This window comes from Hypanus sabinus, chromosome 16, assembly GCF_030144855.1.
Source record: "Hypanus sabinus isolate sHypSab1 chromosome 16, sHypSab1.hap1, whole genome shotgun sequence".
In the NCBI taxonomy this organism is placed as follows: Eukaryota; Metazoa; Chordata; class Chondrichthyes; order Myliobatiformes; family Dasyatidae; genus Hypanus; species Hypanus sabinus.
This window is the reverse complement of record NC_082721.1, coordinates 22,347,959-22,375,302: the sequence shown is the minus strand read 5'-3', so window position 1 is coordinate 22,375,302 and position 27,344 is coordinate 22,347,959. Positions and strand designations below refer to the sequence as shown.

At 41.8% G+C, this 27,344-nt stretch overlaps 1 protein-coding gene across 1 annotated transcript in view; it reads left to right on the top strand.

Annotated features, from left to right (window-relative positions):
• Positions 1 to 3,002: 3,002 nt before the first annotated feature.
• LOC132406058 (CUGBP Elav-like family member 4) overlaps positions 3,003 to 27,344 on the top strand; it is a 568,100-nt gene continuing 543,758 nt past the window's right edge. The window contains exon 1 of the mRNA XM_059991245.1: positions 3,003 to 3,314. Coding sequence (XP_059847228.1) covers positions 3,038 to 3,314 — 277 coding nt within the window. The 5' untranslated portion in view covers positions 3,003 to 3,037. The remainder of the gene's footprint in view (positions 3,315 to 27,344) is intronic.

Here is a 27,344-nt window from a genome sequence, read left to right as displayed (position 1 = left end):
CCCCTCCAGATCCAAGACGGCTCTGACCTCAGTGGTTGAGATACAATATGCAGGCGACCTCACGTTTGTGAGCAAATTGTCGTTCACCTAGATGACAGGTCTGACACTCAATATCCACAAAGCAAAGCTATTTAACCAACCTACCCCCTTTAACCATAAATTTCTAAGATCAGAGGGTGAGAAGCATGGACTATCCCATAACTTGGTAACAACCTCTCCTCACAGACATCAATGATAAAATTTACCAACTATTTTCAATATTCCAGTGCAGTGATTAGAGGGAAAAGGGTTCTGAAGATCAGGATTCCATATAGTTTAACGGGTATACACTTGGGCTACAACTGGCAGGCATTTCAAAGTATTGGAGACACTCTGCTAATACTGGTTCCACAAAACTATCCAAAACCACTGGCAGGATAAGAGTACGAATATCAGTGTCTTCCCACAGACCAACATCCCCAGCATTAAAGAGTTTGTTTATGCATTTGCTTCCAGTTGGAAAGCCACAATGGTTGCACACCCAATACCAGTTTTCTGAACGCAGGAGGTTTTTCAGTTGTTGGAAATCTTGAGCAACACACACAATATGTCAGAGCAACTCAGCAAAGTCAGGTAACGTCTATGGAGGGGAATAAACAGTCGATGTTGGGTCAAGACCTTTCATCAGGATTAGAAAGGAAGGGGAAAAATGCCATAATAAGAAAGTTGGGGGGAGGGGAGGACTACAGGCTGGCAGGTGATAGGTGAAACCAGGTGAGGGGGAAGGTCACTGGTTCGGGGAGGGGGTACGAAATAAAAAGTTCGAAAGTGATAGATGGAAGAGGTAAAGAGCTGAAGAAGAAAGAATTTCTCAGGAGAGGATAGTTTACGATAGAAGAAAGGAAAGGAGAGGGGCACCAGAGGGAGGTGATGGGTAGGTGAGGTGAAGGGAAGAGTTGAAAGGGGAACCAGAATAGGAAACAATTTTCTGCATCAGACACCCAATTCTGAACTTAGTTATGGGAAGACATTAACAAGTCAACAGACTAAAAGTTTCAAGAATTTTCTTTAAAGTATTTCCTTGAAAGAGACAACATCCCTATTGACTCATGGCAAACCCAACTCATGGCTGCTCAAAGTGGAGAAGGAACATTTGACAACCTCAAGCCTGGAGTGTTGGGAAGCACACAGAAACCCGTTGTAAACAGTAGAGAGAGCAGATGACCTCACCAACTATCCACTCTGCAGAGAACTGTCATGGATTCAGTAGGCCAAATGGCCTTTGGCTGTGCCTTATTGTGTTGAATACCCTCACCTTTGTTCTACGATCTTAGCAGACACTGCAGAGGTGCAGAATTCCCCTTCCATAAAGGCACCACTTGATTAGAGTAGGCTAAATTATACACAGACTTTCCTATGAAATATCATTCATTGGAGACAGGTTTTTATGGCTGCAGATTCATTCCAGTTTGATCCATTTTAGCTGTGGCACTGAGTAAAGATGCTACCTTCTTTAAAAATTGAAAAAAAGTGATGCATATCTATTACTAGTAGACTACCAAACTGGATTAGTCTGTCCCAGCTCCAATAATGCATGGACTAGAGTAGAAGGATTTACTGCTTCAAAAGGTTAGATACTGTCTTTTTATCCCTGGGGCTAGGGTTCAAATCTGGTAAAAACTGATAAAAGTCTGCTGTCTTTAAAGGTCTTGTGTGAAATAAATTTGTACAATCTCAATTCAGAAGCCGGTAGGGGTGGGTGTTGGTATTAAATTGGTAATCTCCCATAGAGATTGCAAGGGTTTTGGAATGGGGCAATCATTGTGGCGCAGGAAATAATCCTTAAGAAAATGATCTAGAGGGATGTGGTTGGAGCAGCGAGTGGAAGCACTCGTCCCTGCCTCAGGGATTATCTGCTGCTGCTGGGAAACTGAAATGGAAAGTGTGTTACTGCCAAGCTTTATGATCCCTCAACCCTGTGAGTTTAAACTAAAGGACGAAGGAAATTATTCAATTATTACGAATGATAAATTATATTACTTTTTCTCTTGGAAGAAACTATTAGCAAGTGTTAATTGGTTAATGTATATATTTTTAAAGCCAAAATTCACTGTTTCTTCCTGTGGGGGTGAATAATCCTGTGTCCCGTGCTTGTCTCAATGGATTGTCATTATCTTGATGTTCGGATGAGAACATTTTTTAAAAAAATTATCTTCTTCTTCCCTCTCCCTTACTCTGTGGGGGATTTGGAGGTGGGGAGGGGGTAGTGATTAGGTTGTGCGGTTCAAAGGTGAGCCCAAATAATAATTGCTGCTGGGTTTAAAAAGGGCTCAGCTCGAGCAGACATCTGAAGATCTGCGCGTCAGTGTTCTATTTTGTACAGACTGTAAAGCAGTGACAGCGCATGAAGCCGCGTGCCACCCGAACAACCACAGTAGCCCCTCTCAGCAACAACACCCCACCCCCCCCCCGGTCCACCGACCCTGGAAAGAACAGCTCATCCAAATCAGAAGTCGGTGACCGGAAACTAATTTTAAATGGCAAATTTGAAATTTGGATCACCCGAGCGTTCAGTGGCGTCCATAAGGTTTGCAGTGAACCGGATTTTACACTTCCATATTCCATGGTCAGTGGGGTGTACGCCAAATGACTAAAATGGGCAGGATTTAAGCAACGCAGCTTGACTAGCTAACTGATGTACACACAAGCCCTCTTGTATGTCACAAGATGCATGTGATAGATTTTATTTTGATCACTCTCTCGCAGTCTTAATTTCTCCTTTGCATTTCATGTCTGATATTATGTACTTGCTTCCCACATGCGCTGCGCAAAAGTTTCTAATGGAGGCTCAAAAAATATTCCATCTTCCCTGGATTAATTAAAAGCGATCTCTTTAAAGCCCGCTTGTTGCTAAACTGAACGGGAACATACAAGCTGCCTTTCCAGACAGCCAGTCCTCAAGGGGTGTCACCACTGGGTGCGCAGGCTGAAACAGGAAGTCTTTCTTTTCTCTACAGCTGAGTGGTGCCTCCTGTGCTCTTCATTCTGTGGGTTAGCGATGGCCAGACTGAGAGAGGCAGACGGAGCTCAGCAACAACAGCAGCAGCAGCAACAACAGCAGCAGCAGCAGCCGCCCCAGCACCAGCTAAAGCCCATGAACGGAGCTGATCTCCAGCACAACCACAGCCAGATGAAGGACCACGACGCCATTAAGCTGTTCATTGGCCAGATCCCACGGAACCTGGAGGAGAATGATCTGAAGCCCCTCTTTGAGGAATTTGGGAAGATATACGAGTTAACTGTGTTGAAGGACCGATTCACAGGCATGCACAAAGGTTTGAACAGCATCAGCACCACCTACAGCATAGGGCAGCATAGCAGTTAATGGGAAATCATAAAGAGAGTGATATTAATAGAATTTTAAGCATTAATTCTTTAGTATTATAAGATATTTCAATTCAGTTCTTTTTAGTTTTTTTATTAAAATGGCAATACTAATCAGAATAAATTTATTTCTTGAACATAATAATGATGAAATTAAAAGACACGAATTAATCAAGGCATAAAAGTATTTGATTAAAATTACATTTAAAATGTCGCCACTCAACGTTTTTTTTCCTCTTTAGACTAATTAGTAACATAGGGAATTGTCATTTATATCTACTCTTATCTAAATAATATTTCGGGGTTTCGTCAAGTTATCAAGAAGCACAATTTCTCTTTTTTTCCAAAAGAGGTGTAAGTGTTAAAGACTTAATTTAAAACTGATAATTTATTTGCAATTTACTAAAAATTCTAAGTGAATGAACTAAATACATTCTATGTATTAATGCAAATGTTGCAGGTTAACAGTTAAATTAACCTTACACAATTTTAAGGTTTGCAAGTTACATTGATTCCAGAATCGTCGTTCACGTTTGCAGCCGAGTTTAAAGAGGCATCGTGTTTAGCGAGAACCGCCGTACATTATCCCTCTCTTTCACTGTAACATCCCATGAAAGTAACCCAACATCGAAAGATAATTTCTTTTACAAATCAATCCCAAGATTTGCTGCAATTTACTTGCTGGCTCTGCAGATTTACTGTTCACTTTTACTACAAAGAGACGAAACCCTTTAAATGAATGTCGAGCCACATTGTTTTTTTTGTATTGTTCTCCACTTTCCATATCTCTTTAATGACAGACTACTGCTTTGGACTTTAGGAGATTTTCCATTTTAAACTTATTACAGTAAAAGCCGGTGGGATAACCAGGAAACCCTATTTTAAAGTCGACCCGTGCCAGAAGCCCGTCTATGATGAGGGATATGTCACAAATATTTATTTTCTGTTCTTACTTCGACTCTCGCTCAATAGGCAAAGCTGAACCATTCATTGCGTATCACGTAAGCGGGCCAAGTGCAACCTGAAATGTGTGCTAGATAGATTTTTCTCTACAAATGCGAATGCCACTAAGAATGTAAGGTTGTGGTTTGTGAGTATTATGGCAAGGGGTGTGCTACGGCGAGATGCGTTCGCTGGTTCCTGTATTAATGGCTGATTATAAACAAAGCACTGCTTCCAAGGTTGTAGTTCATCACAGGGCATTTTGGAATAAATTCTCTGCGTATGAGTGATGTTAGCACAGAATCCTGGTGAAGTGTTCTGCGTTGAGATAGAATATTTACAGTTGAGATATTTTACAGTTAACATTTATAGTGTGATCCATGGCGGTGTAATTTTTAAACCAATTTTCTGCTTTACTGCTTAAAAGCCTTGTTTACCAAATGGTACAATATGTAGTAATGAGTTCCCTGCATGAAAACACTTGCACAAATACTATCCCAACTGTTTCTCTCATTATTTGCTTTATATAATGGCAGGTACCATTTTAGGAGCAGCACCTGCCAGATGTTTGATAGGGCTATTTTTTTTCTCTATGTGGTCTTTAGTCAAGAAGCAAGTGGTTCAATGCTTTTGTATCAAATTTATATTAAACAGAGAAATAATGTTTGTATTGTATGTCAGCATTGGGGTGATTGGCATTCTTGGCTCAAGCAACGGCCTGCCAGTTAATCTGACAGAACAAGGACCAGCCAGTCAAATCTATATATTCATTCCTGTCTTGCAATGTGTTGTTGATGTGTACAACTCCAAGAATGGATTGTTTTGCAATGATACATCCTTTCCTAAATATCTCGAAGGATTTCAGACTTGGGATTTCATTTCTAGACAAAGCCCCTTTGGGTGACGAACTTCTGCCAAATTTCTTCACATACTCCAAACATTTGGAAAAAAATCTCTTCCCCCCCCCCCCCCCACAGTTTGAGTCTATGTATTTGATCTGACTTTTCTGGTTTCTGCATGCCTGAATGAACCAGTTCCTTACTTTTGATATACTCATTTGTATCTATTTTGCATTTTCACGCAGTGGGGATTACGTCCTTGTCAGTGCCCTCCTTGGGTTTAAGATTTAGTCAACAATAATTTTCTTTGCCTTTAGAAAAGTTTTAATTGCAACAAGTAAATTGCTGTGAATGCACCATACACACTGGTATATTCTCAGCTTTAAGATCAGTGTGGTCTAATGTCTGCTTCTTTATCCCTTTCACTCCCAGTGCTGGTCTATATTATCAGGCATGGCCCTTTGCTTTCATTTTCTAAAGTACAAATGCAGAATTGGATCAGTGTAAAATTGATAGCAAAACAATGCCTTAACAATGAATGACTATGATTAAAGGTCTTGTTCCACCACTCTAACCCACAGGTCTGCTACCTTCCTTCGTTATTTCATTGTTATTTTCATTGTGAACCATTTTGTTAAAAACATGAAGTAGCTTACTGTGGTAGTGACAACAGATGTAGCATTGCATCAGTAATTTATTATAGTTCCAGGTAAGGTTGCTGTGGTTTGAGGAAGGAATTGGAGGTAATACAATAGAGTCTTTCCAGTTCCTAATGGAATTGACTCCAGTAAGTGGTTTACAGTGCTGAAGGATTCAGAGAGAAGGACATCACATTTTAAAAAGACTAACAACATAAGCATTCAACAGAACTTTCCACCCAAAGAGTAACAAGCTTGAGGAATATATCTTAACAAATGTACAATTGGTTTGGCCTTCGTACATTTTTGTGACTAAACTTTAAAAATACATCGGTTATTACAATTCAGGAGAGGAGCAGGGAGAGCTGTTACATTGCATTTTGATAGCAGGGGTCACAATAAGTTCTCTCCTTACATCCTTCAATCCTCTGTATTAAAAACACAGATCAGCAGCCTTTTTTATCGCACCTTTCATGTCCCTTTCAGGATGTCCTGAAGTATTTAAAAGCCAATAAAATATTTTTAAAGTTTAGTCGCAAAAATGCACGAAGGACAAAACAATTGCATACTTGTCAAAATGTATTCCTCAAGCTTGTTCCTCACCGGGTGAAAAGTTATGTTGAATGCTCTTCATAAACCCAGTTTACGTTTTTTTAATGTATTGTCCTTCTCCCTGCAAGCCCCAGCTCTGTAAACCATTTACTGGAGTCAACTCCATTAGGAATTGTGAAGACTCCATTGCATTACCTCCAATTCCTTCCTCCAAAGAGAGCAATCTTAACCTGGAGTTGTCGTAGTTACCCAGCCTCCTCAAAAGGATAGCCACTGAAATTGGTCTTTGATTGTAAATGTGAAACAAGACATGGGTGACCCTTCTTGCTCCATAGCTGGTTTTTTTTATCCCCCCAGTGACATCAGTAACATGAAACATGGTATAAAAATGTTAGATTTTGTTATTGCCTATTTTGTGCTATCAAATACGTCCAATTTCACCCATTTTGCCCTCACTGTGATTAGGAGGCCAACATAGCACACAAAATCTATTCAATATGTATAAACTATTGATTCAATAAAAAATGAATGTCATTTATTAAAGTGTGTTTGATTTCTATAGCTATCAATATGGAGAATTAGATTCAGTTATATTTTAATATTAAATGCATGTTTTAGAGTCTTTAACCTATTTTATTGGATTTAAACATAGGATCAGTCTCACAGATTAATTGATCAGGTTTCTAGTTGCCAGTCTTTTGATGGACTGAAGTCTACGTAGTGAGATTTTATATTGATTGTTCACTCCTGGTTCCACACTGTTGTCTGGTTTGGTAAATGAATAGGTCTTAAATTTGGCAGCATATTCTGAACCCTCCTTTCTGAAAATAGGTAATCACTTACTTCATTTCTGTGTATTTAATGTGGTGCATCATAATGCTAGACACTTAACTGGAGAAACTGTGCTGGAGATCAAAAAGTATTCACTTGTCTGAAACGGGGCTTTTGAGTTCAGGAGATTGTCACTGTCTTCATGTATATTTTTATATAAGAAGGTAGCCAGTTTAGTGGAAAATCCATTATCAGTAAGAAGTGTTGAGAAACCCATACTTGGAGAATGAGTGTTTAACTGCATGTTCATTCTCCCTCTTTAGGAATATAAGGAACTTGGGTTTCAGAATTCATAAGATGTCCTCCTCCTTCAAAGGAAGGGACTTTCCTTCCTCCACCATCAACGGTGCCCTCACCATAATCTCTTACATTTCACACACGTCTGCCCTCACCCCATCCTGCCACCACCCCACTGGGGATAGGGTTCCTCTTGTCCTCACCTACCATCCCAGTAGCTTCTGCGCAGGCACATATTTCTCTGTAACTTCTGCCATCTCCAGTGGGATCCCTCCACCAAGCACATCTTTCCCACTCCCCCTTACTTCCCGTTTTCTGCAGGGATCACTCACTATGCGACTCCCCTGTCCATTCATCCCTCACCATTGATCTCTCTCTCCTGGTACTTGTACTTGCAAGCAGAATAAGTGCCATACCTGCCCTATGCCTTTCTCCTCACTCCTATTCGGTGCCCCAAGCAGTCCTTCCAGGTGAGGTAACACGTGAATCTGTTGGGGTCATCTATTGTATCTGGTGCTTCCGGTGTGGCTCCTGTAGATCAGTGAGATCTGATGTAGATTTGGAGACCACTTCACAGAACATCTGCAGAAAAAGCGGGATCTCCCGGTGCGCATCCATTTCAATTCTACTTCCCATTTCCATTCCGACATGTCAGTCCTTGGCCTCCTTGACTGCTGTGATGAGGCCACACTCAGGTTGGAGGAGCAACACCTTATATTCTGTCTGGATAGCCTCCAACCTGATGGCATGAACATCAATTTCTTGAACTTCTAGTAATTGATTCCCCCCCCTTCCCATTCCATTCCTGTTTCTCTTTCTCACCTTATCTCCTTACCTGCCCATCACCTCCCTCTGGTGCTGCTCCTTCCCTTTGTTCCATGATCTTCTACCCTCTCCTATCAGATTCCCTCTTCTCTAGCCCTTTATCTCTTTCACCTATCACCTTCCCAGCTCTTTACTTCACCCCTCCCCTTCTCCCGGTTTCACCCATCACCTTGTACTTCTTCCTCCCCTACTCCCCAATTTCTTGCTCTGACGTCTCATCTGTTTTTTCAGTCCTGACGAAGGGCCTTGGCCCGAAACGTCAACTGTTTACTCTTTTCCATAGTTACTGCCTGGCCTGCTGAGTTCCTCCAGCATTTTGTGTGTATTGCTTGGATTCCCAGCATCTGCAGGTTTTCTTGTCTTAGGTTGTAGTTGCTGGCTTAGGTGAGGCCAGGGTTTAGTACCATTCAGATATTGCTGGTCCCACTGTTTGATACGCGTGGTATGTATAAAAGAAAATGCCACCAGACCAATCATTAATGCCAGTGGTAGGTTGGAGTCGTCCTTGCTCTCTGAAATGAGCTGCCAGTATCTGAGAAATGCTGTGTATACTGATTATCAAAAAGGTGAAACAAATTAAAAACTCATCTCAATGTAGAACTCTGCCTGACCAACTTGTAGGGTTAGTGAATTGTACATAACTATTTGCCGATTAGCATGTGAGATGCAGGGATATGCACTTACCAGATTGATAGTAGGGCAAAGTTCAGTGTGAACTGCCTTAATTCATTGAATCTATCCCAGTAAATATTATACTGAAATGGCAGAATTCTTGGAGAAGAAGGGGTGTAGCTCTAACCTAACCCTGCATTGGGTAGAAGATTGGTTTTGCATCAAAGTACTTCCGAAGAAAGCACTCTTTAAAGCTCTGGTGAATAACGTTGCCTAATTAATTAATGGGGTGGAGAAGACTCTCAATGAAATGACTTAATACTTCCCCTGAAGCCGAGGACAGGGGTTAGCCATGGTTCAGCAGCGGCATTGTGCCTCTGAGTCAGAAGTCAAAGATATCTAATAAGCCTGGCACTTACTGCCATGCTGAGAGAGCCGAACAGAAACAGAGATGCCATATTTTTAATACCTGAAATGTCGAACTAAATCTGCCCCTCCAAGTGGATATGCATTGTCCTGAGTGGATTATTCAAAGATGGCATCGAATTTTTACCCCTGCCCGATATGACTCTGATTTCAACAGAAAGGAAAGTGGGGTGGAAAGGCAGCTCTCTCGGCGGCTGGGATTTATCAGTAAACCATAATCACTAAAGTTTGCCATTTAGTCTGTTGCTGTTGATCGGATTCTGTAAGGTCTACAGTTCAAAGGCACTTTATTGAAGGCTGTATAAATGCAAGACCTTTTTCCTTTATCAAGACCAAATCATAGGTGTGTCGCTAAAATATCAGAGAAGGTACACATTCCAAGTTTATGCTGCTGATGCATTGCTCGTGATGATGGGAGCATCGGACGGGAATATAGGTACAGAGGTTAACAAACTACATAGAAAAATTTTGTCCATTAACTTGTGTGATGCAAGGACTTCCACTCCCTGGATTCATAATACATACTCGTAGTAGGAGCCCAGAGCACCAATTCATTAAATCTGCTCCAGTAAGTGGATGATCTTGGCGTGTAGAGCAATTCCAACTTTAACTCAGCCTTTGGGAAAATGCTTTTCCATCACATCTGTCTTTCCTGTTTTCTTTTTAATTTTTATTAATTAGAGATACAGCAAGGCCCAGTGAGCCCACGCTGCCCAATTACATGCATGCGACAATTAATCTACTTAACGCGCAGGTCTTTGGAATGTGGGAGGAAACTGGAGCATCCGGAGGATGCCTCCTCCAGATCCGTGGAAATCTGGAGAAAATGCACACGGTTATAGGGAGAACATCCTTACAGACAGTGGTGGGAATTGAACTTGGGTCACTGATGTTGTAATGGCTTTGCTACCATGCCACCCTATACTGCAGTCAATGGACTGAAATGAACATTCCACTTCATCTCATGGGTTTGCCACACGGCAAATCAGATTAACATTACCCCCTATATGACACAACATAAACAGAACAATGGAATGCAGTCACATTGTATGTCATTATAAAACCATGCAACCCAATTAGCTTCACACAGAGCAGATTACTTTGTAGCGTAGATGATTTTGTTGCATGTGCAAACACTTTGTGCATAACAAGACTCCACAATGAGCAATGTGCTGAATTTACTGCCGTGTCTTGCTGGGAAGATGTTGGTTAGGATGTTGGGAAAACTCATTCCTCTTCTTTGAATAATAATGCTGGCTCCTCATTTTGCTGAATGTTGGAGTAGGTGGTTGTGAAATGCAAATTTTCAAAAGGCGGCCCGACCTGTGCAACCAACAGAAAGAGTTGCAAACAGCTCTCTAGGTCTAAGATGTTTACTGCAGTCTTAAAAATGCTTGATAAAGATGTGTATTGGTAAGTGCAAAGAAAAGAAGGAAGATTTGCACACACAAGAGATACTGTAGATGCTAGTAATATAGAACAGTACACACAATGTGCTGGAGGAGCTCAGCAGGTCAGGCAGCATCTATGGATAGGAGTAAATAATCGACGTTTCAGGCCGAGTCCCTTGACCAACTGAGCTCCTCAAGCAAGTTGAAGGAAGATTTGCATTAATATAGAACCTTACAGAACAGCATGAAGTCCTTTACAATTGAATTAAAATCATGGTGTTTCAGAAATGCAATGAGAATTCATTTGCTGAGCTTTTTTTAATTGATCCTTTTTCTTTTGTTTGAGCATCACTGGCAAGGCCAGGTATCTTTACCAATCCTTAACCACCCTTTAAGAACAAAGTGGTGAGGAATCTTCTTGAATTTTTGCGGTCTGTCTCATGAAGGTACTCCCATAGAGTGCTGGGGAAGGAGTTCCAGGATTTAGATCTAGGGACAACGCAGGAACAGTGCAATTTCCAATTATCTCTATGCAGCTTGGAGGGGAATCTGCAGGTGGTGGTGTTCCCAGGTGCCTGAAACCTTTGCCTTTGGTGGTGTGGGAGGCTCTGTTAGAGTAATCTAGGCAAGTAACTGCGGTGCATTTTGTAGATGGTGCACTTTTCAACTGCTGAGGATGGTGGGCAGGTACCACTCAAATGCATTGCTTTGTTCCAGATGGTGTCAAGCCTCTTGGGAGTCATTGGCACTCCACTGATCTGGGCAAGTGGCCAGTAATCTATCAACTCCTGACTTGTGCCTTGTAGAAGGCGGAAAGGTATTGGGGTGTCAGAAAGTGGGTCACTTACCACAAGACATCCAACCTCTGACCTGCTATTGTGGCTGTCATATTTGTATGGCTGGTCAGAGTTTCTAGTCAATGGTGACTCCATATTGTTGATGTTGGGACATTTACATAGAACAAAGAACAGTACAGCATAGTACAGGCCTTTCAGTCCACAATGTTGTGCTGACCTTTTAAACTACTCTAAGATCAATCTACCTTTCCCTCCTACATACCTTTCCACTTTTCTTGTCCCTACCTAGAAGTCTCTTAAATGTCTCTAATAAAGCTGCCATTCCTGACAGCATCTTCCACACACTTACACTCTTTGTTTATAAAAAAAGCTACCTCTGTCATTCACCCTCTGCTTTCCTCCAATCGTTTCAAAATCATGCCCCTTTGATTTAGTTGATTCCGCCCTGGGGAAAAATGCACTTGCCATCCACTCTATTTATGTCTCTCATCTTCTTATATACTGTATCTCTGTCTAGTCACCTTTAATCTTCTTTCGCTCCAAAGAGAAAAGCCATAGCTTGCTTAACGTATCCTCATAAGACGTGCTCTCTAATCCAGGCAGTATCCTGGTAAGTCTCCTCTGCACTCGCTCTGGAGCTCCCACATCCGTCCTAGAATGAAGTGACCAGAACTGAACATAACACTCCAAGTAGGCTGTAACCAGAGTTTTATGGAGCTGCTTTTACATTACCTCGTGTACTGAGACCCCTAACTAATGAAGGCCATAGTTAAAAAAAGTTGAAGTCTGTCCCGAGCCTTGTAGGCTCATCAGGCTGGTGCTTATGCTGGTTTCTGTGGTGTGAAGCGACTGAGAGTAGGAGACACCCCCCACCCCCCACCCCCATTAGGACGCTGGTCTATTGTGAGATTAACCTCCAGCATTTTGCCGGTATCCATTTTCAGTTGTATCCTTAAGTGCCTCAAGAGTACAACACGCTGCCTTGGCTGGGGCTCAAACTCACGACCTTCAGATTGCTAGTCCAACGCCTTAACCACTTGGCAATGAAGGCCATTCACCTTCTTTAACAGCCTATCAATGTGTGCAGCAACTTAAGGTATCTGTGGGCATGGACCCCAAGGTCCCACTGGTAAGAATCATGCCATTAACATTGTACTGTGCCTTTAAGCTTGACCTTCACACTTTCTGGATTGAACTCCATCTGCCACTTCTCAGCTGAGTTCTGCACCCTACCACTGTGTGTGAAGGGTAGTTGGTTAAATTGTCTTTTTATTGTGATGGTCATTTGTGGTGCAAATGTTATTTTTCACTCAGCAGCCCATGCCTGAATGTTGCCTAGGTTTTCTGCCTAAATGTTGTCTGGGTTTTCTGTCTGAATGTTGTCTCGGTTTTCTGTCTGAATGTTGTATGTTGATGTTTTATTTTGCCTGAACGCTGGACTGGTCCATTTGCTGAAGAGTGCATTTAACTTTTCTACTTTTTCAAAAAAAGATAAAGACTGGTTATTTCACCAAACTGGTGCACGATTAAATTTAAGGCTGCGCTTAATGACAACACTGTAATCAATCAGACTGGAAATATTTGGACAATTTCTCCGCCAATCAAGATTAGTAAACACTTAATTGTAAGATTAATTTTACTAACTTTATTTAAGTACCGTTCAATTGCTGCACTTTATCCAGAGAAAGTATTTGGCATTTATCAGAAGTTGCCGCATTTAGAGCAATGCACACAAAATACTGGAGGAACTCAGCAGGCCGGGCAGCATCTATGGAAAAAAGTACAGTCGATGTTTTGGGCTGAAACCCTTAGGCAGTTGCTCAGATTTCCAACATCTGCAGATTTTCTCTTGTTTGTTGTATTTAGATTTTATGTTCTAGATGAAATGGTGTACCGTTGACTGCTTTCTGTGTGTAGCATACTCCCCGCCGCCACCCATTTCTATTTATCAGGGTGAAGCAGTGTTGTCACTACACATTCTGTAAATTCTCGCCCAATATATTCTTCCTTCACATCTGTAAGCTCTGACTCTGGGTTATTCAGCACAGTTCCTCCAACAGAGGCAGTTATCAAGTAGCTTTAATGTGGGAGGTGGGAACACAATAGCCAGATCTGGTCTCATTCACCTTGTTTGCTGACTACACCTGTAGAGGTTATTGCATTGTATTTGGGAGCAGGGACACCAAAGGAAGCTTAATATCAAAGTACATATACATCACCATATACTACCTTGAGAATCATTTTCTTGCAGGCATTCACAGTAAGTACTAAGAAACACAACAAAATCATTGAGAAACCGCACACAACAAAGACCCACAAACAACCAATCTGTAAAAGCCAACAAATTGTAGAAATACAAAAAGAGAAATAAAAAAATAAACAATAAATATTGAGCATTTAGATGGTTCAAGTGCACGTTACTTAATTTAATTTATATAATTCATGTTAGTCATATTTGTAATGTGCTACGCTGTTGATCGGGCCACACTGACCCACTGATTGTCTTTGGAGCCTGTATAATAGGATGATAACAGCATCCGGGTGAGGAAATAAATTACTCATAATTAAACTCAGAGTAAGTTTATTATAAAAGTACATATTGTACACGTCACCATCATATGACCTTGAGATTATTTTCTTGCAGGCATTCACAGAAATACAAAGAAACACAATAGACTTAAACCAGCTTGACTTTAGCAGTCCTTACTCCTTGAAACTTTCCCCTTTGAATGCACTGACCTCCATTTTGTCTGCACCATTCCCAACCTTACCATCAAACCCGCAGACAAAGGGAGTGCTGCTGGCCAGGTGGCAACTCTCAGACACCTCATCATAATTACCCCTTGAAGAGGACCCCAGTCCGGACCATCAGAAAACTGTCTTCAACACCATCACTGAACTCATTCACTCTGGAGAACTCCCATCCACTGCCACCAAACTCATGGTTCTCTTAGCCTGCATTGCTCACTTCTACTTCCCACCCAAGATCCACAAACCTGACCGTCCGGGTAGACTCATTGTTTCTGCTTGTTCCTGCCCCACTGAACTCATGACTGCATTCCATCCCCATTCAGTCCCTTCCCAACTACATCCACAACACTTCTCATGCTCTCCATCTCCTCACGAACTTTCAGTTCCCCAGCCGTGTGTCTGATTTTCAGCATGGATGTACAGTCCCTGTAGACTTCTATCCCACGTCAAGAAGGCTTTAAAGCTCTCTGCTTCCTTCTCAATAAAAGAGCCAACCTGTTCCCCTTCTCCGTCTGGTGGAACTCGTTCTCACCCTCAACAATTTTTCCTCGGCTCCTCCCACTTTTTCCAGACTCGGTGGGGGGGGGGGTAGCCATGGGCACCTGCATTGCTGTTTCTTCTCGTGCCTTGTTTTTGCCATTTCCATAGCATTTTGACTTTTTTTTTAATGAGGCCAGGTTGCTAGCTCGATGCTCAACCCAGCACGGGTGGAAAGTGTGCAAAGAGCCGGCTGGATTACTTTGAGTCGGTGCTACAATTGTTGCAGATTAGCAACAAGCATTATTTTTTATATGTCTGTACGTCAGAGTTAGCGAACACGGTGGAAGCCCCCATTTATATTAAAGAACTGCGACTTAGTGCCTATGTTGTTGCAGTTGGCCATTTCAATTCCCTTTGGCTGGCCTTATCCAGTGTTTCACCATGCAGATTGCATAGGGATGCGCTTTCTACTGTGTGTTTAATTCTGTGCTTTGTTGAAATGTTTCCCCTTCCCAAGTAGATTGGTCTGAAGAAAACTGAGGTGCAGCACGTTGGCCTATGCAGTTGTTTAACGATCTGAGCAGCCACTTTCCATGCTTGGACTGTAAACAGGGCAAATTGTGTTTCCTTTGTTCATTGAGTTGCTAATTTGATCACACAATTTTAAGATAATCAAAATAAGAGAAACTCTTGTATCTTTCATTAAAATCACTGGAGACAGGCTGAAGCTAGTGAATATAGCAGTGGTTTCTTCAGCAAAAATGAGTAACAGGCATCATATTGAGATACTCTTGTAAGAAGAAGCCTCCTTGGCCCAGTATAACATGACATTTTTATATGCTAAACTTCAAAAGTAACAGCAAGACAATTCTATAGTTACAATGTATCTACAGTGCTTCCTTTGAATTGCATATAGTTTTCAAACACGTCCTTCTTCATTCCAACAGTCCAGACACCCAAAATGAATGTTAATCTTAGCTCTTTGGATTCACGCGTATGCGTGTATCCAGTGAATGGGTGTTTTCTGGTTTGTAACCAACCCCAATCTGCGGCTCCAGGGAGGCTTTTGTTCGGATCTGTATTTAAAATCCAATCTACAACCCAGATTCAAATCTGAAGATTGGATGCGGCTGAAATTAATATCCCCTAACTCCAGAACACATTCTAAAAGAAACCTATTTATAAGAAAAGATTGTGAGCAAAGAGCAGGGGAGAATGGTTCGCACAAGGTCAGAAAGATTCAGTTGTTCTCTATAATGCTGTAGAATGCTCTGATTTAATGTACAAGCCCGGACAGTAGTTGTCATGAAGTTGTTCATCTTTGTGGATCATTGCGATTAAGGTGTACACTCTTTCCACCCAATGTATGTACTCTCTACTGATAACCCTGAAGCATATCAGCCTGGCAGAGTTCAGCAAGCCTAGCCTGGACCAGTACTCAGATCTGGAAACACACCCCTCCATCCTTGCAAACTGGAAGCTGCATGTATTGAGATGGTTTAACATTTTAAGCCATCATTCCAGAACTAAATACAGGCAAATAACTGCCAGCTAACATCAGACCAGTAATTTTGAAAAATATTCCTTTATTGAGTCTGTACACCACTGACTCACCAAGCAGCTGTGCCTGGCTTAATAACTTGAGAGAATGTCTGGGCCACTGCCCCCACCCATATTGTGTACAGGAGTCCCTGAGGAGAGCATGGTTTAAGGAATTATAGGAATATTTTACTGAAAATTCATGTTTCTTTTTGTACTTTGCAGATGAATATTTCTATTTTGAATACAAAGAGTTAATGTTGTGAGAGTCAAGGGTCAGACGGCTGACATTTTGAAAGTTGCTACTATGCAGTGCCGAATTAGCGACTGCAAAATATGTAAACAAAAGTAGGGATTAAATTTGCTTTGACATTTCCTGAGTATAGCAGCATGAAGGTTCTGCGACTGGGCTGGCCTGGGTGATTTCGAGACACGGTTTCAAATCCTACCACGGCAATTACAGAATTTAAATTCAGTTAATTAAATATTCTGGAATTTAAAAAAAATAGGATTAATGATGCTGACCTTATTGTTATTTGCCTCACGGATGTTTTTGATGGAAGCAATTCTGAGAACCTCTTCTGGTCTGGCCTATGTTTCCAGATATAGATAAACATATTGATTCATAGTTGCCCTTTGAAATAGCTCAGTTTGCCACTTGGCTCGATGCTAATTAGGTAACTGAGCAATCAACAAATAGAAAAGGCTTCCTTACTCCTGAGGTAAACCAATGCAAAGCAGAAAGACAAGCAGATGTTCAAATTAATTTTTAAAACTCTTCCATGAATAACTTCAAGTAGGAGATGGCAGTTTGAGGGTCTGATTTGTGCCCGATGCAGGGTTTCAACCCAAAACATCGACCATTCCTTCCCCCACAGATTGTTCTTGTTCCTGCTGAGTTTCTCCAGCATTTTGTTTCTTGCTTCAGATTCCAGTCTTTCTTCTGTCTACACAGATCTATGCTGAGTTAGATAAGCTTGGTAATAGAAACAGTGATGTGCTTTATACAGGGTTCGTGCTGTAGACCACTAAAGTGTGTTTGCATGGGAAATAGCATACTTATGTTGAAAAGCAAAAGAAAAAAGAAATGGCACAAGATTTGAAGGGAACCTTGGAAAATGCCAAACATCCTCAATACGCACGGTATCTGTGGAGAATGGAACAGAGTTATCACCCCAGTAGATGATCTTTCATCGGGATTTGATAAATGGGGAAACTTGTAATCCTTAATTTGGAGAAAACTGGGAGGGGTGGCAAGAACGAGTAGGATGCCTCTAGATAGGGTGGAGACGGTGATGCAGCTGGTGATGATAGCAGTTGGGAGATGTGTTGAAGGCATCTTAATTACAGCTCATCTGTCTGGAGGAGGTGTAAAAAATGAATAAGAACAGAAGTGGGGAAAACATGCTGGAATTAATGAGATAAAAATATGTAGCTGCTCGAAATTAAAATGTTAGAAATATCCAGCAGCTCAGGCAGCATCTGTGGAGGGAGAAAAAAAACTTGTGATGATGTAACGGGTTGCTGACCTTCCAGCAGATTAGTTAGATCAGATGGATATTGGCAATTCTGAAGTGGTTGAATTCAATATTGACTCCTTAGAGGGTATTTACATGTGTATGTTTGTGGTGTGGCAAAGGGTTCCATTCAACTGAATTCACTGTCAAGTTGCAATAGAATTCAAAAATAATTGTTCAGTGATTTCCCTCGGAATTTTATTTTGTGTGGTAACATTGTGTGTTGTGCAATAAAGCTGTAGAGAAAAATAAACTAAGATTTGATGCCTACAACCTTGACCTTGGGCAGTAGTCGGTGAGATACAATCAGCTTTTGTGTCTGAGACTGGAATAAGGAAACTGGCCTGGTTTCCATTCCTCTATCGTATTTACCATACTCTTTTGAATTTTAAGTGATAGGCAGGTTTAGGCCAATTTTGTTGATTAACTAGAGTATGTTGACAAAATGGCAGTGAACGTCAGTGTTTTTGGTCTTTATCATGGGAAATTCTTCCTAACAAAATGATGATCCAAATAATTCGCTGTGTTGTCAAATTCTAATTCAGATCATGCAGTCATCAGATAAACCTGTTGGAGTGGACAATAATAAACCAATTCCAATTCCTAAGATTGCTTTTCAATATTTGGACCTTTTAAGGGCCAAATTTGTAAGTTAATAGAAAATCAAGGGCACCATGTGCAGTTTCCTGTCATTGTGTAGGATTGCCAGCTTTGATGGCATGTATCTCCCGGAGATTCACATCCCACGGCCTCTCACCTCTTCCAAGCCCACACCCACTCTTATCATCAGTTTTATTTTAGAAAAAAAGCTATTAACCTTTCAGGATCCGGGCGTCAATGGCACTTACTCTTGAACTTGCTAGCTTATTCATATAGTAAATGTTTAGGAGCCTATTACGAGACATCAGAACATACCAACATTAGGAACAGAGGCTGGTAGTAGGCTAGTTTGCCCTTTATGCTTGTTCTATCATTCATCAAAATCAAGGCTGGTCTTTACCCTCAATGTATTTCCCTGCTCTGACCCCATATTGCTTGATTCCCTTGATATCTAGAAATCTCTTTACCTCATTCTTGAATGGACTTAGTGAGCCATCCTCCACAGCTCTCAGGGGTAGATAATGCTGAGCGTTCAGCGCCGTCAGTGTGAGGAACTTTCTCATTGTCTCCTTTTATTCTCTGACTGTGACCTCTATTTCTAGACTTCTCACCCTGGGGAAACATCCTACATCTAGCCTGTCTTGGGAAAAAAAATTGTGGATATTTTTATTTAAGCTCTAGAGAATATAGGTCCATTCTACACAATCTCTCATTACATGCCAAATGCACCAGGAATTAGTCTTGTGAACTCCCTCTGTGTAAAAATGGTATGTCCATTTTTGGGTAAGTAACCAAAACTGCTGTATGTGCAGCACCCAGGGAGCCACCTCACCAAGGCCCTTTTATGATTTCAGTAAAGGGCTCTTGAACTCAAATACAGAGCACATATTACTTGCCTTTCTCATCATTTTCTGGACTGGCATGTTACCTTTCAACATGCAAGAACTCCTAGATCCCTTTGATCATCAACATTACCCAGTCTTTCACCATCTAAAAACACTGATTTTCTGACGACTGGTGCACCAAAGTTGCTAATGTCACATCTTCACACAATATATTGCATTGGCCAAGTTCCTGCTGACCCACTCTATTACCCTCTATCTCTTTAAAGTATGGTTGACTTACTTGCAGTCTCTCATTGGTAGGCCTGAGGCCACACCAAGTAAGAATGGCAGGCTGCTTCTTCTGAAGGACATCAATGAACCAGATGGGTTCAACACACACAAAATAGAGGACTATGCGGTAGGGAAATTCTAGGCAGTTTCTAGAGTAGGTTACATGGTTCTGCACAACATTGTGGGCCAAAGGGCCTGTAATGTGCTGTAGATTTCTATGTTTCTAAAATGCTGGAGCAACTCAGCAGGTCAGACAGTGAATAAATGAGTCCTGCCGAAGGGTTTCAGCCGGAAATGTCGACTGAACTCTTTTCCTAGATGCTGCCTGGCCTGCTGAGTTCCTCCAGCATTTTGTGGGCATTGCTCAGATTTCCAGCACCTGCAGATTTTTACTTGTCAGTGAATAAGTGGTTGATGTTTGGACTGAGGCCCTTCATAAGGACTGGAAAGGAAAGGGGAAGATGCCAGAATAAAAAGGGGGTGGGATGGAGAAGGAGAACAAGTTAGAAAGAGACAGATTAAGCTGGCTGGGTGGGAAAGGTAAAGAGCTGGACCACGAGACAAAGGGAAGATGGAGGGGCACCAGGGGGAGGTGATAGGCAGGTGAGGCGAAGTGGTAAGGGGCTAGAGTGGGGAATAGAAGTAGAGGGAAGTGGGAGAGGAGAAGCAAACAAAATACTGGAAGGAGAAATCGATGGTCACGCCATCACCTTGGAGGCTACTTAGAATAGGAGATGTTGCTCGTTAACCCTGAGAGTGGCCTCATCTGGCAAAAGAGGCTATAGACTGACATGTCCAAAAGGGAATGGAGATAGCAATTAAAATAGTTGGCCACCACTTTTGGCAGTTGGAGCAGAGGTGCTTGATAAAGCGGTCCCCCAATTTATGTCAGGTCTCACCAATGTAGATGAGGCCACATCGGGAGCATTGGATACTATAGGTAGCCTGAACAGGTAGCAGATGAAGTGTTGTCTCACCTGTAAAGACTATTTGGAGCTCTAAATGGAGGTGAGGAAGGAGGTGAATGGGCAGGTGTATCATTTCTGATTCTTGCAGGGATATGTCCCTGGAGAGAAATTAATAGGGAAGGACAGATGGACAATAGAATCACGGAGGGAGTGATTCTTGTGGAAAGCAGAGAGTGGGAGGGAGAGGTAAAGACGTGTTTGGTGGTAGGATCCTGTTGAAGATGGCGCAAGCTGTGGAGAAAGATCAGTTGGTTGCAGAGGCTCATGGGGTGGTCAGTGAGGACAAGAGGGACTCTATCCCTGTGAAGGCAGCAGGAAATTGGAGTGAACGCGGATGTCCAGGAAATGGAGGAGATGCGGGTGAGGGCATCAATACGTGGGATTTCACAGATTTTGCATTCATTATTACTAATGAATAGTTTTTGTTTTGAACTCCAGGATTACTAACTGAACATAAACCTCACAGCTGCTGTGGTGACATTAATCTCCTGTCTATGAATGGTCAGTCCACGCCTCTGGATTACACATCTGGTAATTTTACTGCTGTGTCACCATGGGCCCAAAATTCACACAATCTAGTACGCAAAGAACACGTCATTGCAACTATTAGTATCATTAGCCTCAAAATTAAGCGTTAATACTGTGAGATTCCAAGGCAATCCTGGACACACCATAAGACCATAAGAATAGCTCCTTTCGACCCTTCGAGCCAGGCTGCCCAGCAGTCCCCCTAGCCTAATCATGGGACACTTTGCAATGACCAATTAACCTACTAAGTAGTACGCATTTGGGCTGTGAGAGGAAACCAACTCGGTCACGGGGAGAATATAAAAACTCCTTACAGACAGTGTTGGGAAATGAAGCCAGGTTGCTGATGGTGTAAAGCATTTTGCTAACTTCTACACTACCTTCCCGTTTGTAAGACAAAGGAGCAGAGTCAGGCCATTCGGCCTATCAAATCCTCTCTGCCATTCCTTCATGGCTGATTAATTGTCTTTCTCAACCCCAGACTCCTGCCTTCTCCCTGTAATGTTTGACACCCTGGCTAATCAAGAACCTACCAATCTCCGTTTTAAGTATACCCAATGGCTAGGCTTCCGAAGCTGTCTGTAGCAATGAATTCCACAGTTTCACCAGCCTCTGGCTAAAGAGATGACCTCATCTGATAAGATTCGCATTGGCTGTTGGAACTTGGAAATTTCCCATGTATAGTGAGTAAAAATTATAGTTTCTGATTTCTTTGTGTGAATGCAGGAAATTTTTCAGAGGTGTGAAAATCTTGCCAATCAGAAGCACCGTGGGTTGCATTAATTAGGAATCTGTCTTGTGTGAAAAACGTCTTTAATGTACTGCTGCTAATGTGATATTCTTTTTGCAGTACAACCTTTCCTGAGCCCCAGGAAAGTAATTCACGTAGGATGTGGGATGTGAACAGGAGAGGTGTGAATTCAGGAACTTGGTTGTATTTTATTCATGTTATTTTGCAGCATATGTACACTGCTATATTGATTGCTCATTACTGACTGAGTGACACTTCAAAGGGAGTAGAGTCCTGTTTGGAACCAGACTTTTATATCAGCCAGAATAGGACAGCCGGCTCACTTCTTTTGAAGAACGTGAACAAAATGAAATGTCTGACTATCCAGCAGCTTCCCTTAACTGCCAGCTTAATGTTGCAAATTCACAAATGATCATCTTTATCGCGTCAAAATTTCCTGTGCTGCTATTGAACATACACTCTTTAGAATCTTAACTGTAGTATCATGACCTCTACAAGCTGCTGTACTTGGTCAACAGTGCTCCAAATTCAACTTTGCCCTCCAGATTTTCTCCAGTTTGCACCTTAGATGGAGGGTATAAATTCCTCACCTATTATTTGTTGCCCTCCTGTGACTCAAGCGAGTGGACTAGAGGTCTAGAGGTAAATTGTGCCCTTGCTCGTTACACTTGAACCTTCTAGGTTAGAGTACCACACCAGGTTCATGCTTTAGTACTGCTCTGAGGGAATTCTGTGATGTTAGAGATGGTGGTAAATGTAATGATTGCTGTTGGTGGGATAAAACGCACAGTGATGGGCCAGTTGCCTGTTGTTTCCATGACGATCAGTAGTTGTAAATAATCAGACTTGCTTTGTAATGGGTCACACTAATGAGAATCACTTGAGTTAATATGAAGCAATTAGAAAGGCAAATGGTACGTTGGCCTTTACTGCAAGAGGATTTGAGTATAAGAGTTGAGATGTATTTTCCCAATTATGTGGAGCTCTGGAAAGACTGCATTTGGGATATCGTGTACAGCTCTGGCTTTCCCCGCCTGAGAAGAGCCATTCTTGCAACAGATGAAATGAAATGAAGGTTTGCCTGATTGATTCTTGGGCTTACCAAAGTTCACAACATAGGTAATAAGTCTGATTCTGACGATCATTTCAATGTTCAAAGTAAATTTATTACCAAAGTAGACCATATGCAATCCTGAGATTCATTTTCTTGTGGGCATACTCAATAAATCTGTAGAATAATAATCATGACAGAATCAATGAGCGATCGCAGCAACTTGGGCGTTCAGCCAGTGTGCAAGTGATAACAAGCTGCCCAAATATAGAAAAAAAGTAACAATAATAATCAGTAATTATTGAGGACATGAGATGATGAGTCTTTGAAAGTGAGTCCTTAGGTTGTGGGAACATTTCATTTCAATGAAGTTCAGTGAAGTTATCCCCTTTGGTTCAAGGGACTGAGAGATGAGGGGTAAAGCTGTTCCTGGACCTGGTGGTTTGAGCTCTGAGGCTCCTGTACCACCTTCCTGATGGGAGCAGTGAAAAGAAAGCAAGACCTAGGTGGAAAGGGGTCCCTGAACAAGAGATTAAGCTTGTACTCTTTAGAGTTTAGAAGAATGATAAATGTAGATAATTCTTAAGAGCTTGGTCAGGTGGATATGGAGCTGATGGTCCCCTGATTAGGAATGATAGTCCCCAAATAAGGTCCTCATGATTCAGGAGAAGAAATTTCTTCAGCGAGGGGGTAATGAATATTTGGAATTATTTATGCAATTGGACTGTGGAAGCTCAAAGTTGAGGGGTATTTTCAAGGCATAAATTAATATGGTTTTAGATATTAAGGGAAATGGGGATGTGTATGAGGTTAGTGCAAGGAAAAAGCGCTGACTCCTGGATACACAAACAGAAAATAAACCACCTCCTGTCTGTGAATGCCAGCACCCAAATCAAACATGGGGTACGTACCAATGTCTGGTGCACGAATATGAAGTGGGTATCATAGCGACAAACTGTTGTTCGTGATCCAGTTGTCAGGATCGCCCACCCGAATGTAACATCATATTTGATATTCTGTAACCGCATCCACAACGAGAAAGGAGTGAATAAAGAATAGAGAGGAGCTATGGCTGAATAATGCATTTTCCGTAGATATTCAGCATAAAATCAGGATTGCTTAGGTAGCTCATGGAATTCGAGAAAGTTGCAATATTTTTGGCCCATTAAGTTTGCACTGATGATTATCTCTATTTCTGAAGCTGTAGCCGATGTAAAATGTGCAGGCAGCATGGTAGGTGTCAACGTGTAGATCATGAGTAATTGATTTCCATGAATGCACCTTCAGGTTAAAGCATTAAATTTGCTGTATTTGCATTGAAGATGACAATTAGGTTCATATTTTCTACAGTGAGAGTTGAATGCAATGGGCACCTTGAATGTGAATCGAAGAGGGAGCTGTACAGTGCTGGGGCAGTGGTCTTTCTCAACGGATGCAGTGGGAGATAGACATTGTATGAAGTAGATCTACCAAACATTCTATGATAGAACCATTGGAATGTGTGGCATGGGTGAAGGAGGCACTATTGTTTCATGTTAGTCGTACCTTTTTCTGTTCATACAATTCAGACCTAATCCAAAACTCAAGAGTTTCTGCTGATGCTGGAAACTCAGAGCAGCACACACAAAACACTGGAGGAACTCAGCAGGTCAGGCAACATCCAGGGAGGGGAATAAACAGTTGATGTTTAGGGCTGAGCCCCTTCACCAGGTCTCAAGAAGGGTCTCAGTCTGAAACTCCGACAGTTTGCTCCTCTCCATAGATGCTGCCTGACCTGCTCCAGGATTTTGCCCGTGTTTCTCTGAACTACTCCAAATGCATTGCTTTATCCCCCGATCAGCAACTTTCAGTGCTTGAGCCACTTATCCAATTTTACATTGAATGATACAATGGCGTCTGGTCTAACTGCACCCTTTGATAGGCATGTCATGCTCAAACAATACCCTGCTAAAGCGGATTTTCATTACCTCTTTCTTCAAGCATAGTGATCGTTTTAACTCGATGACTCATCATCACCATCTTCTTTGCCATTTAAAAAGTACCTTATTCGATACTTTATTAAAATGTTCATAATTTTTAAAATCTCATTAAATCTCCTTTTAGTCATCTCAGTACAAATTGTTCTGATAGATTGAGTTTGTCCTTAGAAGTGTAGCTTCCTACTCCTGGTATCATCTTGCTGAATCTACACTCTACCCTCTATATAGTTTTAACTCCCTCTCCATATAGGTGCCAAAAAGAGAATGCAGTGTTGAAACAGTGGCCCATTCAATACATAACACAGCTTCATTATTACTTTGTTCTTGTAAGGAGCACCACTGTTTCTTGAAACTGGAGCCAAATATTGAAAAATACTTTTTTTTTGCAACGGATGTGCCTCAGCAAGGAACTAGGCATTTTTTTTTTTGTTGGGTGGTTCGAAGAGGCACCTGTTCAAAGAAGATGAAAAATGTAACAGGAGGTGTCTGGAAGTTGGTAAACACATCTGATCTGATCTGTCAGATGGTGCAGGATGAGCTAATGATCTCTACCACTGTTGAAGCATCTTTTATGGAGAATTGTTACATATATTATCCCAGCCTAGTCTTTAGTATAGCGGTCTAGTGATGGAAATCCAGCTAATTCCATCTAGTGATGGAAATGGAGAACCATTGAGCTGCGGCAATTCCTTCTGAGGGGCTCTGGAATTTTTATGAACTACACTGTACTTTTAAGCAATCCATTTTGAACCAAACAAAAATACTGTTGGATAAAAAATGAATTATCAATTTGAGTTTCAGTATCTTGAAAGCATTTGCTTAATTGGCAAAGGGCTCCCTGATTATATTTTATGACTGAAATATTCATTACAATAGTAAACCTGTGTCAAAAGAAATTGAAGGACTGATTTCAAAACAATAAATACTAATGGTTGATACATATCTTTAGTACTTACGGAAGTTAGAACTGAGGGAATATGACAGGAAAACAGAAAACAACTAAAATGCATATCATGGCCCTAGAGAAGATGAACTGTGACGTTAGAAATGCTAATGTTTTTGATGAAATTAGTTCTCTTTCACCTTATATACTGGCTGGGTAGCCTCCAACCTGATGGCATGAACATTGACTTCTCTAACTCCCATTAATGCCCCTCCTCCCCTTCTTACCCCATCCCTGACATATTTAGTTGTTTGCCTGTTCTCCATCTCCCTCTGGTGCTCCCCCCCCTTTCTTTCTCCCGAGGCCTCCCATCCCATGATCCTTTCCCTTCTCCAGCTCGGTATCACTTTCGCCAATCACCTTTCCAGCTCTTAGCTTCATCCCACCCCCTCCGGTCTTCTATCATTTCGCATTCTCCCTCCCCCCACTACTTTCAAATCTCTTACTATCTTTCCTTTCGGTTAGTCCTGATGAAGGGTCTTGGCCTGAAACATCGACAGCGCTTCTCCCTATAGATGCTGCCTGGCCTGCTGTGTTCCACCAGCATTTTGTGTGTGTTGTTGTTCTCTTTCCCCCTTATTTCTTCAACTGAAATGTTATCCAGTATCCAGGAAGTACATTGCAGGAGGCTGTTTATGGGGTTAGACCAGTCTAAGAGGATGGGTGGAAACAAATAAATGTCACCAGCCATAGGTTCTTAGAAGATGCTGAGTCCTTCCTCTCTGAGGAACTTCTGGCCAAAGTTATAGCATTAGAGCAGGTGGAGAAACTAAAGGATCTCCTGGTCCAAAGGCCTGGAGAATTGAAATTACTGGATTGTTTTAAAAATTCATCCCGTTCCGAGGGAAGGAAATTAGCTGTTTCTGGTAACATACTGTGGTGAACTATGCGCCTGTCTGGACACGCCCCCTTCTGACTGCTCCTGTGGCTCCTCCCACAGGCCCCTGTATAAAGGCAATCGAGGTCTGATCCTCTGCCTCATTCTCCAGGATGTAATGTGATGGTCACTCACTGCTGGTTCCTTCTTCAGTCAATAAAGCCGATATCTCGCCTTACGTCTCAGAGTGAGTTATTGATGGTGCATCACATACACAAAATACCGGAGGAACTCAGTAGATCAGGCAGCATCTATGGAGGGGAATAAACATTTCTTGTTTTGGGCTGAGACCCCTTATCAGAACAGTTGATCTGCAATCTGCTGTTAAAACCCACTTGCTCTCCATGTGGTTCCAGACCACAGAGATATGGCTGATTGTTAAAACTGGTCTTGCCGTGAATACTTTTTGAAAATCTGCTCAAAACAGAAAACTTTGAAGACATAGAAGCATGAATGGAGCCAATCTGAAACAAAAACATGGCAAAAATGACAGCAGTGACCAAGCGAAGACATCTGTGTTGGTAGTAAAATGGTAATGTGTTGCCATACTTTGACCTGATGTTCCTCTGAGAGGGAGAGATCAGTATCCCTGAGGAATTTACTGTAGATGACCTTTCTTTGATCTCAGTCCCTCCTCTTTGCCCTGCCTAACTCTATAAGCAGCCTGCAGCATTTTTGCCATCTGATTACACCCACCAACGAGTTTTCCCTCTGTTTCCTCGGATACTGGTGATTTTGCAGCCGAAAGAGGATGGGGTTGGGGGGGGGGGTGTAGGTGGGAGAGTAGGGAAG